Source organism: Manihot esculenta, chromosome 5 (genome assembly GCF_001659605.2).
Source record: "Manihot esculenta cultivar AM560-2 chromosome 5, M.esculenta_v8, whole genome shotgun sequence".
NCBI lineage: Eukaryota > Viridiplantae > Streptophyta > Magnoliopsida > Malpighiales > Euphorbiaceae > Manihot > Manihot esculenta.
Window position 1 is genome coordinate 5,825,393 of NC_035165.2, and position 13,004 is coordinate 5,838,396.

The window sequence follows — 13,004 nt, forward strand, 5'->3', positions numbered from 1 at the left end:
CAAAAAAGTATTTTTCGGCTAAGCCACGTATCCACTAGATGAGGAGGTGGTGTTGAGCGTATCTACTAATTACCAATCTAATAATTAGACTTTTTATTAGTTGTAATGCTAAATATCTCAATAATTTAGAAAAAATGAATTAATTGTTTCCATGACTTTATAAAAATTTTATAATTAATATTTTGTATTGATATTTATATTTATTTTTTAATATTTAGTAGTTAAAATTAAAAAAAATTAATAAATAAATATTTTAAAACCTATAAATATTTTTTCTTCATTGTTAATTTTATTTTAAATTCAATTTAATTAAAACAAGGATAAATAATATTTATTAGATAGATATTATTAAATAATATATATGATAAGGTTGAAAAAAATAGTATGATGAGAAAAAAACAAATATTTCGAAAATAGGTAAATACACCGACTGGCTCTCCATCACCTCTTAAAATGTATTTTTTAAAATAAGAATTTAATTAATAAATTTATTATAGAGTTTAAATAATATATATTTTTTTATTTTTCATATCTATTGTACACGTGTAAGTCAACCAAAGCATTTTTCGCAGCTTAGCAAAGCTACGTAACCACTAAATGAAGAGATAGTGTTGAGCGCATCGATCCACTCTATTAACGCATTTCCAACAATTTCTCGTCGACCGCCCACTCGTCCCAATCCAGAATATCCATTCTCTGCGGCCTTGCTCACCGCAAACAAACAACCCTGGAAAGCCATCAAAGCTCCTCATATATCTAATTATCCACCCAACCAAACACCACAGAGCCTTTGGTGGCAGCCTCAAGCCAAGGAGGTGTAGGTGTAGGTGAAGGTCAGTGTCTGTTATGTATGGAAAAAAAAACCCTTACCCACTTTCTTTATTTTCCTTATTTATATTTTTCTTTCAGTTTTCTTTGATATTTTTGTTTCCACCTATCTTAACTTTGATACCAATGTTCTTGAAGTGATTAGGTTTTGATGCTCTGAAAAATTTGAGTTGAAATTGTAAATACTTGATTCTAAAGTTTAATACTACTATAACAGAGCTCATGTTGTTATGAGGATTTAAATTTAGCAGTAAGTGGATGGGTTTTGATAAAAAGCTGGAAAGTTTTTCATTTTCTGCTTTCAATTCCAGTTGATGATTTAAGTCATCCCTTCTTACAATTGATGATTTTATTATTCTTTTTAATAGATAATTTGTAATTCGATTTCATTTCCTTGAACTTTGCAACTAAAGAGAGTTGTAAATTTGTATTCTTGCAGGAATCCATTACAGAAACCCAAATTAATGTGATATGAAGGCGTGGCAGTGTTGTGAGTGCTTCTGCAGTGCAAACTATTGAGGTTTTTTGAAGTAAAATGTATTTTGTTCCTGTCCGAGCATCGATAGACGAAATGGGTTATGCAATGAGTAGACTGGAGATTGATTCTGAACATTGTGATGGAGCTAAGACCAGAGATGATATCACTAATGGGCAGAGGTCCCACGAATCATTGGATAATTGGGATCGTGAAATTTCCATGATCACGAACTCTAAATCCAGGCCTCATGAACGCCTGGCCCGAGTGACACCTGGGAAGCGGGAGTTGCCTGTTTCCACTGTTAAGATGTTGGCTGGTCGCGAAAGTAATTATTCAGGTAGAGGGAGGTTTTCGGCAGCTGATCGTTGTCATATGCTTGGCAGATATTTACCAGTCAATGGTCCTTGGCTGATTGATCAAATGACTAGCCGGGCCTATGTCTCACAATTCTCAGCTGATGGTTCTCTGTTTGTGGCTGGGTTTCAGGTTCTCTATTTCTAGCTTTGAATTGGGACAGGGTGGGAAATTGACAATTTAGAAAGGAAGGGAGTCAATCTGTTTATAGTATTTCCTGTGAATTTTACTAAATCTTTTTTTTTTTTTTTTCCTTCTGGGAACAAACAATCATTGCAGGGAAGCCATATTAGAGTATATAATGTGGAGAAGGGGTGGAAAGTTCAGAAGAACATTCTTGCCAAAAGTTTGCGTTGGACAGTTACTGATACATCTCTGTCACCAGATCAGCGCTTCCTTGTGAGTTTGTGCGTCTGGTTATCTCCTTAGTGGCCTTCGCCTTGCATATCAATATTCTTCGCAAGTCTTAATGAACGTTTGATTTGCTGTTGCAGGTCTATGGTAGCATGTCACCTATTGTCCATATTGTTGATGTTGGGTCTGCAACTACAGATTCACTTGCAAACATCACAGTAAGTGTTATTTTCATATCTAATACGTACAGATTTAATTAAAGAAAGGCAGTATTGAGTAATACACAGAACACCGATGACTGATGCCTGCTTAGCATAACCCAGATGGTTTTAAATAAAGGCCGTTACATAACATAACACAGCCCTTATGTAATGGGTAATGGCCCCCTGATTTGCAGGATAACAGCCAGTAGCTGCCATTACCAATAATTAAAATTCTTTTATATTCTTTCTTTTCTGCTCTCAATTCTCATTTTCATTAGTTTTTACACTTTTCAACAGCTTGAAAGACTATATTTTTTAAGTTTTCTCTTCCCTTTCTCTTTCAAATTTTAACCTTCCCTGCATATTTCTCATATAAGCTTAGATCCATCATAAACTACTCTATTTCCAAGGTTATTTCTTCTAAAAAGTTAGTTAAATTTTATCTATTTTAATTTTTAATTATTTTTTTCCTTTTTTTTAAGTTTGTGTGGATAAAGTGTTAATTTTGAGTTAAAATTGTATTTTGCTGTTAGTTTATTCGATCTATAAAGATTATATTGATTTTTCTTATTTTAAACTATATGATGTATAACTTAAGTTAAATAATCTATATTTTATGTATTTATATTTATTATGCATCTGTATACATCGTTCTGAATTAAATCTAATCAATATCATTTCATTTACCGTTACGTTACAGCCGCTACAGGCCTGTTTTTGTTTACCGTGACCGCCACCGCGAACGTGGCCGTGACCACGATTTAAAACCGTGATAACCCTCTTGTCTTCTGTGGGGACCTCAGTGCAAATTTCACCATAGATCATTATAATCTTGTAGTATAAAAATTGAAACTCTTTCCTGATCTACAACGAAAAATCACAACATAATCTGCCTGACTGAGCCAGTGGAGGACTTTTTATGTGAGGAGTTTCAGTAATGTCAATGAAAATAACGGAACAGATTTGATCCATTTGCATGACATTGCACAAATAATTAGGATTGGGACAACTTGGCATTGTTACATTTTCATGGCATAGAAAACTATGGGAATGAGAATTCTATGTTATGAAACTAATTAATGAATGACATTATATTTTTTTTTCAAACTATCTCTTTTGTAAATCTTGGTCATTCTCCTGTTAACAGTAGATACTTGAGATTTTGTCCAATTCCAAGCGAGGTGCATAGTCACTGTTGAATTTTTCATGCTTTAGAGTACAAGTCATAACCAAATGATAGCTAAGCCTCACCATTTTGACACATAATGCAAGGATTTGTCATTCCCCATTGATCTTATTAATTCAATTTTTTTTAAAAAAAATTGCAAAATTGATTCATTCTTGGAGCCCATATGTTTTTCAGGAGATTCATGATGGAAGGATTTGTCATTCCCCATTGATCTTATTAATTCAATTTTTTTTGAAAAAAAAAATTTTGCAAAATTGATTCATTCTTGGAGCCCATATGTTTTTCAGGGGGTTCATGATGGATTGGACTTTTCTGCAAATGGTGATGAGGGCTATTCTTTTGGGATCTTCTCTGTGAAATTTTCTACTGATGGACGTGAACTTGTTGCGGGAAGTAGTGATGATTCAATTTATGTCTATGACATTGAACAAAATAAGCTCTCACTTCAAATTTCTGCACATGCGGTATGTTCCCAGTTTGAATATCATCCCCATGTGATCTGCATAATATTGGCATGATAGTTTGCACTTTGGACCTTACCAGAGTACATTAATTCCTGCAATTTTTGTGCTTGTTTGACCTTTTCTGTAACTAACAGAGAACATCATTCTTTAACCTATCAGATGTACAATTAGCCTTTGTTAACTGAACTGTTAAAGGAGCAGGTGTATTATTATAGGCCTTAAGTTGCTCTTGCCAAGATGACAAAATAATTGACAAGCAAAGACCCAACAGCATATGATCGCTTATGTAATTATTTCAAGTTTATCATGAAGTCGAGATTTCTCAGTCAAATTTGAGATTATTTTCTTCCCAATTTTTCCCCATTTCTGCTTCTCTGTGATGAAGTTTCTTTTGACCACTTCTATTCAAGTTGGAATATGGATTTGCAGCGTTTTAAATTTTTTTGTTTCACATGCTGCAGTCTGATGTTAACACTGTATGTTTTGCTGATGAAAGTGGCCATCTTATTTATTCTGGAAGTGATGATAATCTCTGTAAGGTAAGTTTTAATTTCTTCTCAAGTTCCAAGAAAGTTGTCTGTTTTGCAGAGGTTCATTCTTGTAACTTCTTATTTGGATGTAATTTCATTTTCAGGGATTTGACTCTCATTAAAACCTAGTTTCTCAAATTTATTTCTTGGTGGCACATAGTTTGGATATTGCTCGACTGAAATTGCAACTTTTTGTTGTTTGTGCAATTTAGAGACAAACCAGTGAAGTGAATTGTTTTTCTATGGTGTGTTTTTAGAAGAAAAAATGCTTCAAGTGATTGATCATAGAGTGGGCCACATCAGATATAATCAGTAAATTAGCTTCAATTCTTATGAGTAGCAAGAAAAATTATATAGTCATATGACCCTTTCATCCCATTTTTTTGTATCAAAGAGCTAGTGGCACAGCACATTAATGAGAATAATCTTTAATGTCTCACTGGAAGGGAAGTGGATGTAGATATATTTTATTTGCAATTTTTGTTACTGGACAGTAAATCCTTTATCCTTAAGTTGGATATTGGATAACATTTAATATCTGTATAGGTGTGGGATAGGCGTTGCTTTATTGCTAGAGGAAAGCCAGCAGGAGTCCTAGTGGGACACCTAGAAGGCATTACATTTATTGACAGTCGTGGTGATGGTCGTTATTTCATTTCTAATGGTAAAGATCAGACCATCAAACTTTGGGATATCCGGAAAATGGCTTCTAATGCTTCTTGGTATGCTTACTTCTTCTCCTATGGTGACCTCAAAATCTTTCTTTTGTTTGTGAAAGTGTGACTTGATAAATAAATGGATGTATTTGGCTTCCTGGATATTTGCATCACTTTCTACCTGTTATCAACACCGATTCCTCCCATAATCATAGAATGTTAAGTTAAAGTGAATGAACTGGAAGAGCCTAAGATAACGTTCAGATTGAAAACTATTCAGAGCCCTTACATAAGAGGTAAATAATTGTATTTTTTCTCTTGATTGCAGCCATTTAGGGCTAAGAAACTATGAATGGGACTACAGATGGATGGACTATCCACCACAGGCAAGAGGTTTGAAACATCCAGGTGATCAATCAGTTGTTACATATAGAGGTCATTCTGTCTTGCGTACCCTTATTCGCTGCTACTTTTCCCCCTTATATAGGTGAGTATTATTTACCTCTGTTTTCTTCTTCTTTAGCAGTTTGAAAAGGATAATTTGGAAGTTCAGAAGTTGTTTGGCAATGCTAGTCCAAGGCAGATAAACCTAATTCTTATATTTTTGTAATATCAGGATTGAGATGTGTTGCCCTTGTTTCACATGATTAACTCTCTTAATTTTTTGCGCACTAGACACACTAGTTCTTAAAACTCAGATTCTAGTTCGATTTTCATTTTCTTGAACATCTTTGCAGCACTGGCCAGAAGTATATATACACGGGCTCTCATGATTCTTGCGTTTATATATATGACTTGGTAAGTAATCGAATCCGCAGTTGCTTTTTCTTGTAGCTGCTTGCTTTTAATCTCATTTTATGAAATCAAACTGAATATGTTGATTTATGATGAGTCTGGGTGAAAATGTGAACTTGTGTGAGTATTTTGAATTGTATGTAGGTTACTGGAGACCAAGTTGCAGTGCTCAAACACCATAAATCACCTGTAAGAGACTGTAGTTGGCACCCGGATTATCCAATGCTTGTAAGCTCTTCATGGGATGGGGACGTTGTGAAATGGGAATTTCCAATGCATGGGGAAGCTACAATACCTGCAACCAAGAAGAGGATTTGGAGAAGACAATTTTATTGAAAGAAGTAGTGATATATATAATACCCATCTTCCTGATATTATATTATATATGTTGTTTTAAGAAGTGTTTGTTTTAGCCACATTCAGTAGTATAGTATGTATTAGGTAAGTGGCGATGTTATATGAAATCATCGATTTATGCTTTACATCTGAGTTGTACATAAATAACCTACAATAAAAGATATTTATATAATATTGAGGCATTTTATGAAGTTCCTGTATCAAATGATCCTGATGAGGAAGGACAAAATAATTGCAGAGTGTTGGATACAAGGGTCATTATATAAAAAATCATATTCCATGCAAAGCCAGACGAAAACCAAATCACTAAGGTAGAACCTAGAACAAAGCTCTTACTACAAAACCTTCTATTTTTAAAAGAAATATATACATAACCTTCTATTTTTAAAATTTAATATTTTAGAAATAATAAAATTAAAATACCTAAACTTAACTATTATTTTTGAAATATGAGAACTAAGTGTCTATTTTGACATAACATAATGATTAAAAGAAAATACTACATATTTAAAAATATTTTAATTATTTCAAAAATCATTAATAAAAAATTAGATGGAAGAACTTATAATTTAATTGAGTCAAAATATAAAAATTCAAATTTTAAATTTTAAAAATAAAAATACATGCTTTAATTTTGTATAGCTCAATAATGTAAAAGTAAGTTATCCTAAAATTAATTAAAAACATTGATGTTTATGTATTTGCAATATTAATCTACGATCTTTTTCTACTTAAAAAAAAAAAAAAAATTCTAACGCTGAGCCATAGTGCTATCAATAAGAGAGTGTTTGGTCTTACTATTTACTTTTTATTTTTGAATAAATATGATATAATTTTAAGTTTTTGTTAAAATTATACTTAAAGCAATTTAATTTCTTATTGTTATTTTTTTATATATTGTTAAGATGTAAATAATATTGATTATATTTTAAAATTTAGGATAATATAGTTATTTTTACTTCCGTAGAGTTTTAAAATAAATAAATAAATAAATTTATTTTAAGTTGTTTTTTAACCTATAAGTTAAATTAAAACTAAATTACTTATGAAATAATATCTAATTAAATAGAATTGGGTGGAATGAGTAGAAGTTCTCATGAATCATTATTTGGAAGCAGATGAGGGCCCACCATCACCAATAATATCTTAATCAATCAATGGCTTTTTACTTCGGATACAACCTTTATAGCCCATCAATATTTTATTTTATTTTTTTACAAAATTTTTATCCATAATTTTTTTTTTAATTACTCTAAAATTATTATTCATTTCTTTTTTTAATTTTTATATTATAATAATATATAAATTGATTATTATAATTGATAATGATGAGATCCGGCGAGACATCCAAATGAGGACATCTAAGGCTGGATTGATCATCGTTCTGTGATCGGTTCGTTAAATCCCTTTATACTTGACTTTGAGGAATGGACCTGTAAGATGAAGAAGACTGTTAGGGGACTACCTGGGAAGTTTTCGGTGGAGGTCCTCCGACGCTCAAATAAGATCTAAGAATTTCATGGAGTTAAGGTAAGTAAAACAGAGAAGAGAAGAGAAGATAATGGTGGTTCTGGACTCTCCCTACATGACCGTGAGAGAGAGATCGGTCCCTTTTTAGAGAATGAGAAATCCTCTTTTTTGGAGTTAGTTCGGTGCATAAATAAATACCTTTTAATAAAATTGATGTCCCTGGTGCCATGTCTCTTTCTGATGGGGCAAGGATGCTTTTGTGCAAGTATGTCAAGCAGCAAAAGCAAGTGCCTCAGGTAGTACATTAATGATGGGCTATAGGATAATAAATGCGGAACTGACCGGTTTGTACCCTCTACATGCGACATGCGCACTTATGATCCTTGTGCTGAACTAAAGAGACGACCAGCTCATAGGAGGTCGGCATCTTTATCATGCCTTCATCAGGTAGTGTCGAACTCATCCAACCTACATAGAAATGAGTTCCTTCCGGTTATTGAGGTTGGCTACGTCGGCGTTCAAAGCCGAGTTATAGTACAAGCTTTTGAGGATGTCAGTCTGTCTATCCTCACTAGTCTTTGAGAAGGTCAGTCTGTTCGTTTTGAGCTTGGATAGACTCAGGAGTGTTGGTGGTCTAATTCTTTGTACTCAATAGGTCGGACTTCTTACTGCCCGGTTCGACCAGATGGAAAGGCTTTCAATTCATGTGTACACATATCACGATCTTGAAGGGTCTTATTTTTTATACTTATCAGTTGCCCTTTCGCTTTTCTAATGGTTATTTATGACCGCCGGAGAAGGGAACCCATCCTGCTATTTTGATGCCACCTGTTCGTTTAGTTGACGATTATGAATTACGAAGGGAAGTGTGATTAATGGAATTGATTAACTTAACATAGATCGAACCGAGAGAACATATTTTATATCTTGATAATCATCCCCTTGGGAGATTTGATCTTGGTGGTTTTTTTCATGGAAAGTCTGATCTTGGTAGATTGTTCTTTTGGAAGGTCTGACTTGGGTGCTCTGCGTCTCTAGCTTTGTCTTTCCGACCTGACCTTAATGGTCTGACCTTAATAGTCTGCCTTTTTAAGTCTTCATCTGAGCATTTTACTCTGAGGTGCATTTCAGACTCTAAATCTTAGGTCTTTTAATAACCATAAACTGATTGGTTTCACTAACGGTTTGGCTCTTTGTTGGGCTCTCTAGCAATGAACGTTCGTCCGAGCTCTTTAGCTTTTTGTCTTCTAAGCTATTTAGCCCTAACTCGTTATCTGAGCACTTTTACTTTTTCATCTTTTAGGCTCTCTGTCTTTAAGCATTTTCCGGGCCATTGGCCCTTAAGCATCTCTCAAATGTTTTTGCTATTTGTTGGGCTCTTTAGTCATGACAATTCATCTGAGCTCTTTGACTCTTTGCATTCTCTGGGCTATCTGTCATTAAGCACTTTTTGAGCTATTTGCCCTCAAGCATTTTTCGAGCATTTTTGCTCCTCCAAACTATCTTCTCTTATCTATCCTTAAGCGCTTTTTGAGCTATTTGCCCTCAAGCATTTTTCGAGTATTTTTGCTCCTCCAAACTATCTTCTCTTAAGCATTTTAGGGCTCAAAGCCCTGATTTTTCATTCTGAGTTACTTACTCTTTGCATTCTTTATCTGAACCCTTTTGCACTTTCAGGCTCTTAATCCTGACTCCTTTCTTTGAGCCTTTCACTCTTTTGGTTCTTCTGGGTACTCACTCCTAAGTACGCTTCCAGACTTTTTTGCCCTTAGTCCACTTGTGAGTATTTCTGTTTTTTTTTTGCATATTTCATGCTCCTATCCTTGATTTTTTTCTGTTCAAGCTCTTCTTACTTTTGTCGTGTTTTGAGATCTTCTAGCCCCGAACCATAGTTCGAGCATTTTTGCTCTATATTTTTTTTTGTAAACTTTTAGCCTGAGTCTTCGTCCGAACTGTTTAGTTTTTTGTCCCTCTAGGCTCTTTCTCCTTAACTCAGATTTTTGATGCCGGATTCAATTTCGGAGACCGGTCATCTGCCTCATTGGACTTCTTTGTTTCCTCAACTCGACTTTTCGGTATCGATGGCCTTATCTTGAGGTCGACATTGTGCCTCTATTTCATTTCTTTTGGCCCATAGCCTTGCTAGGGTGGGCCTTCAACATTATCTCTATCTCCTCAACCAGTTTTGTGGTGTCGACAATCTTATTTTCGAGACCGTTCACCTACCTTATTGAGGGCTGCATCTTTTCAATCGGTTTTGTGGTACTGGCGGCCTTATTTCCGAAACCAATCACCCACCTCATTGGGTTTTTTATCTCCTCAACCGGTTTTATGATGTCGGTCTTATTTTCGAGACTGGTCACCTACCTCATTGAGAGCTTCATCTTTCCAATCGGTTTTATGGTATCAGCGGTCTTATTCCGAGACCGATTACCTACCTCATTAAGGTCTTTACCTCCTCAATTGATTTTGTGGTGTCGACGGTCTTATTTTGGAGACCGGTTACCTACCTCATTGAGGAATTTGTCTTCCCAACCGGTTTTATGGTGCCAACGGCCTTATTCCAAGACCGGTCACCTACTTCATTGAGGACTTCATTTTTCCAATCAGTTTTGTGGTGTTGGCGGTTTTATTTCGAGATTGCTCACCCACCTCATTGGGGTCTTCATCTCCTCAACCGAATTTGTAGTGCCGGCGGTCTCATTTCTAAGACCGGTCACTTACCTCATTGAGATCTTCACTTTTTAATCGTTTTTGTGGTGCCGACAGTCTTATTTCTGAGACTGGTCACCTACCTCATTAATGGCTTCATCTTTTCAACTAGTTTTTTGGTACTGGCGATCTTATTTCCGAAACCGGTCACCCACCTCATTGGGGTCTTCATCTCCTCAACCGATTTTGTGGTATCGACAGTCTTATTTTGGAGTCCGGTCACCCAACTTATTGGAATTTTCATCTTCTCAATCGGTTTTATGGTGCCAGTGGTCTTATTTTCGAGATCGGTCACCCAACTTATTAGAGTCTTCATCTTTTAAATCAGTTTTATGGTGCCGGTAGTCTTATTTTCGAGATCGGTCACCTACCTCATTGAGGACTTTATCTTTCCAACCGGTTTTGTGACCGAGACTTTCAGATTTATTAGCCTTGTTCTTGTTTTTAAAATTTATCTACAAAATAAAAATTTGCATAGAATATATGTAACAAGAATGCTCGTTGTTAATTTAAACAGCAAGATATTTAGCTTCATATTACAGTTGAATGTAAATATTAATTTTGTCCAACTATATCATCTCATATAATATAATTCTAAAAAATATAATAAATAATATTTCTCATGCATAAATTATTTTGCAATTTTTACTTCTCATAGCAACATGCTTAAGCAAATAAACCCTTTCTTAATAATTTCATACTATTATTATTCACCGATGAGAGCTTTTTAAATTGTTTCTAAAATACTATCATGCTCAAGCATATATTCAGAAGGATTAATATTTGAAACTAATCATGATGACAAAAATACTTTGAACTAGTTCACTCGCGCATGTCACCTCTCTTTCATGCCTGACAGATTGCCCTTGTGTCGCATTCCCTTCTCATATTAGCGTCTACTTTTTTCTGACTGTCATTGTAGGGTTTTTAGATGTTGTTAGTGATTCTCGAGTCTTTTTCTCTCTCTCTCTCTTTCGATTTTCCTTTTTGTTTGACTATTAGCTTTTCTCTCTTTCGATTTTCCTTTTTGTTTGACTATTAGCTCTTCTCGGTTTGCCATGTGAATGTTAATTGGTATTGTTTGAAAATTTTAGCGACGATATAGTCTCCTTCGTTTCCCATAGATGGTGCCATTTGATAATGGTGAGATCCAGCGAGGCTCCAGATGAGGACACCTAGGCAGAGGTCTGATTCGCTGGGCTGATCATCGTTATGTGATCGGTCCTTTAAATCCCTTTATACTTGACTTTAAGGAATGGGACCCATAAGATGAAGAAGACGGTCAGGGGACCACCAGGGAAGTTCCCGGTGGAGACCCTTAGACGCTCAAGTCAGATCTGGGAACTTCATGTAGTTAAGGAAAGTAAAATAGAAAAGAGAAGAGAAGAGAATGGTGGTTCTAGGTTCTCCCTGCGTAACCCCGAGAGAGAGAGATCGGTCTCTTTTTAGAGAAAAAGAGATTCTTTTTTAGGCTTAGTCCAGCGTATAAATACTTTTGAGTAAAGTTAATGCACCTAGTACCATGTTCTTTTTGATGGGCAATGATGCTTTTATACAGGTGTGTCAGACAGCAAAAGCAAGTATATCAAGCAATACATTAATGATGGACTATAGGATAATAAATGCGGAGCTGATGGGTTTGTACCTTCTACATGCGCACTTATGATCATGTGCTGAATCAAGGAGGCAACCAGCTCATAGGAGGTCAACATTTTTACTTTGACTTCATCAAGTCGTGCCGAGCTCATTCGATCTACATAGAAATGAGCTACTTCCGGTTACTGAGGTCAGCCATGTCAGCATTCAAAATCTTGTTGTAGTATGAGGTTTTAAGGAGGTCGATCTGTCCATTCTCTCCGATCTTTGAGAATGTCGATTTATACATTCCGAACTTGAGTAAATTCAGAAGTACTGCTGATCTGATTTTTTATACTCAATAGATCGAATTTCTTACTGTCTGGTCCGATTAGATAAAAAAGTTTTCGATTTATATATATACGTATAATGATTTTAAGAGTTTTATTTTTTATATGTTATCAATAATCATATTCAATTTTATTTATTTTTAATAAATTTATCAAAATATTTTTTAATATTTAATAAATTTTAATATCATTAAAATAAATATAATTAAAAATTATCTTTTAAAAAGCAAAATAAATAAAAATTTCAAAACGAAATGAGTACTTTGCAAACCGTAAACTGGTCTAAATTAATTATTAATTTAAAAGTTTTTTATTTATTCAATCCGTCTATTTTATTAAGAAAGGGATAAATTTTAAATAAATTATTAATAAGTCTTAAATTGAAGTTAAGAAACATATAATTGAAAGTATTTGTAAAATGATTCCAAGGTAAACAAAAAACTGAAAATAATGTCCCATATCGAATTAAACTAATTTAATTTAATTTTGTATTTATTTATTTATTGAATTATTCAAACGAAAACTCACAAAAGATGTGGGATTTGATGGCCCTACTCAACGATTCAGAATATAATATAATAATAATATATGATACCCAAAGTACAACCAAAGCTGACGTACTGCCCATTACTTTATCCTCTTCAATTGGGTTGGTAATGGCCAGGGAATTACATATTTTAGAAAATCAA

At 34.3% G+C, this 13,004-nt stretch overlaps 1 protein-coding gene across 4 annotated transcripts; it reads left to right on the forward strand.

Annotated features, from left to right (window-relative positions):
- The first annotated feature begins 613 nt into the window (after positions 1-613).
- Positions 614-6,399, forward strand: LOC110615571 (LEC14B protein). Of its 4 annotated transcripts, none has more exons than XM_021757506.2 (10): positions 614-848; positions 1,268-1,792; positions 1,940-2,059; positions 2,155-2,232; positions 3,694-3,870; positions 4,332-4,409; positions 4,947-5,122; positions 5,385-5,543; positions 5,794-5,854; positions 5,996-6,399. In XM_021757506.2, the coding sequence occupies exons 2-10, from the start codon at positions 1,364-1,366 to the stop codon at positions 6,185-6,187; spliced, it is 1,470 nt and encodes a 489-aa protein (XP_021613198.1). In that variant the 5' UTR covers positions 614-848; positions 1,268-1,363; the 3' UTR covers positions 6,188-6,399. The 4 variants fall into 4 exon arrangements, with proteins under 4 accessions (XP_021613198.1, XP_021613196.1, XP_043812923.1 ...); XM_021757504.2 differs by having other exon boundaries at positions 614-833; XM_021757507.2 differs by lacking the exon at positions 614-848 and adding an exon at positions 922-1,078.
- The last annotated feature ends 6,605 nt before the right edge of the window (positions 6,400-13,004 follow it).